Source organism: Pyrgilauda ruficollis, unplaced genomic scaffold (assembly GCF_017590135.1).
Source record: "Pyrgilauda ruficollis isolate IOZ18807 unplaced genomic scaffold, ASM1759013v1 scaffold8713, whole genome shotgun sequence".
NCBI classification, from domain to species: Eukaryota; Metazoa; Chordata; class Aves; order Passeriformes; family Passeridae; genus Pyrgilauda; species Pyrgilauda ruficollis.
Window position 1 is genome coordinate 1 of NW_024530726.1, and position 695 is coordinate 695.

At 73.1% G+C, this 695-nt stretch overlaps 1 protein-coding gene across 1 annotated transcript; it reads left to right on the forward strand.

Annotated features, from left to right (window-relative positions):
• Positions 1 to 12: 12 nt before the first annotated feature.
• On the forward strand, positions 13 to 678 carry LOC121364675 (arf-GAP domain and FG repeat-containing protein 2-like; the record flags this gene model as incomplete). Its single annotated transcript, XM_041488108.1, has 2 exons — positions 13 to 266; positions 526 to 678. Coding segments are annotated over exons 1-2 (389 nt in total), but the record flags the coding sequence as incomplete, so codon positions are not given.
• Positions 679 to 695: the final 17 nt, after the last annotated feature.

Below are 695 nucleotides of genomic sequence, written 5' to 3' on the forward strand. Positions count from 1 at the left end.
GGCGGGGGCGGGGCCCGCGGGAGCGGGAAGATGGCGGCGGGCAGCGGCGGCGGCACCGGGCCGGGAGCGGGGCCCGGCGGAGGCCCTGGGGCCCGCAGGGGCAGCGCGGGCCGGGACGCGGAGGCCGAGGTTTGGTGCCGGCGGGTGCGGGAGCTGGTGAGCGCGGTTCCCGCCAACCGGCTCTGCTTCGAATGCGGCCAGCGCGGCGTCACCTACGTGGACATCAGCGTGGGCAGCCTCGTGTGCACCGGCTGCTCGGGGGCGCTGTGAGCGGGGCGGGGCCAAGGGGGTGAGGGCGGGGCCGGGGCGGGGGCGTGGCTAATTTACACCTGAGCGCGGTGGGCGGGGCTCACCGGGTCAAGCTGTCATTCATTTCTGCTCCCTTTGGGGGCGGGGCTCTGCAGCAGGGGGCGTGGCCGCGGCACGTGGCTTCCCATGCTGGGGTTGTTTTTTGAGAGAAAAAAGCTGAATTTTGGGTGTTTACGGGCGCAGGGGGGGGCGCTGACCCCCCGAATCCCCACGCAGGCGGGGACTGAACCCCCCCCACCGCGTCAAGTCCATCTCCATGACGACGTTCAGCGAGGCCGAGGTGCTGTTCCTGCAGGCGCACGGCAATGAGGTAAGGCGGCGGCCGTGGGGGTCCTGCCCTCTCCGTCCCACCCTGCCCCCATCCCCACGGCCCCTCCCGACCCCCC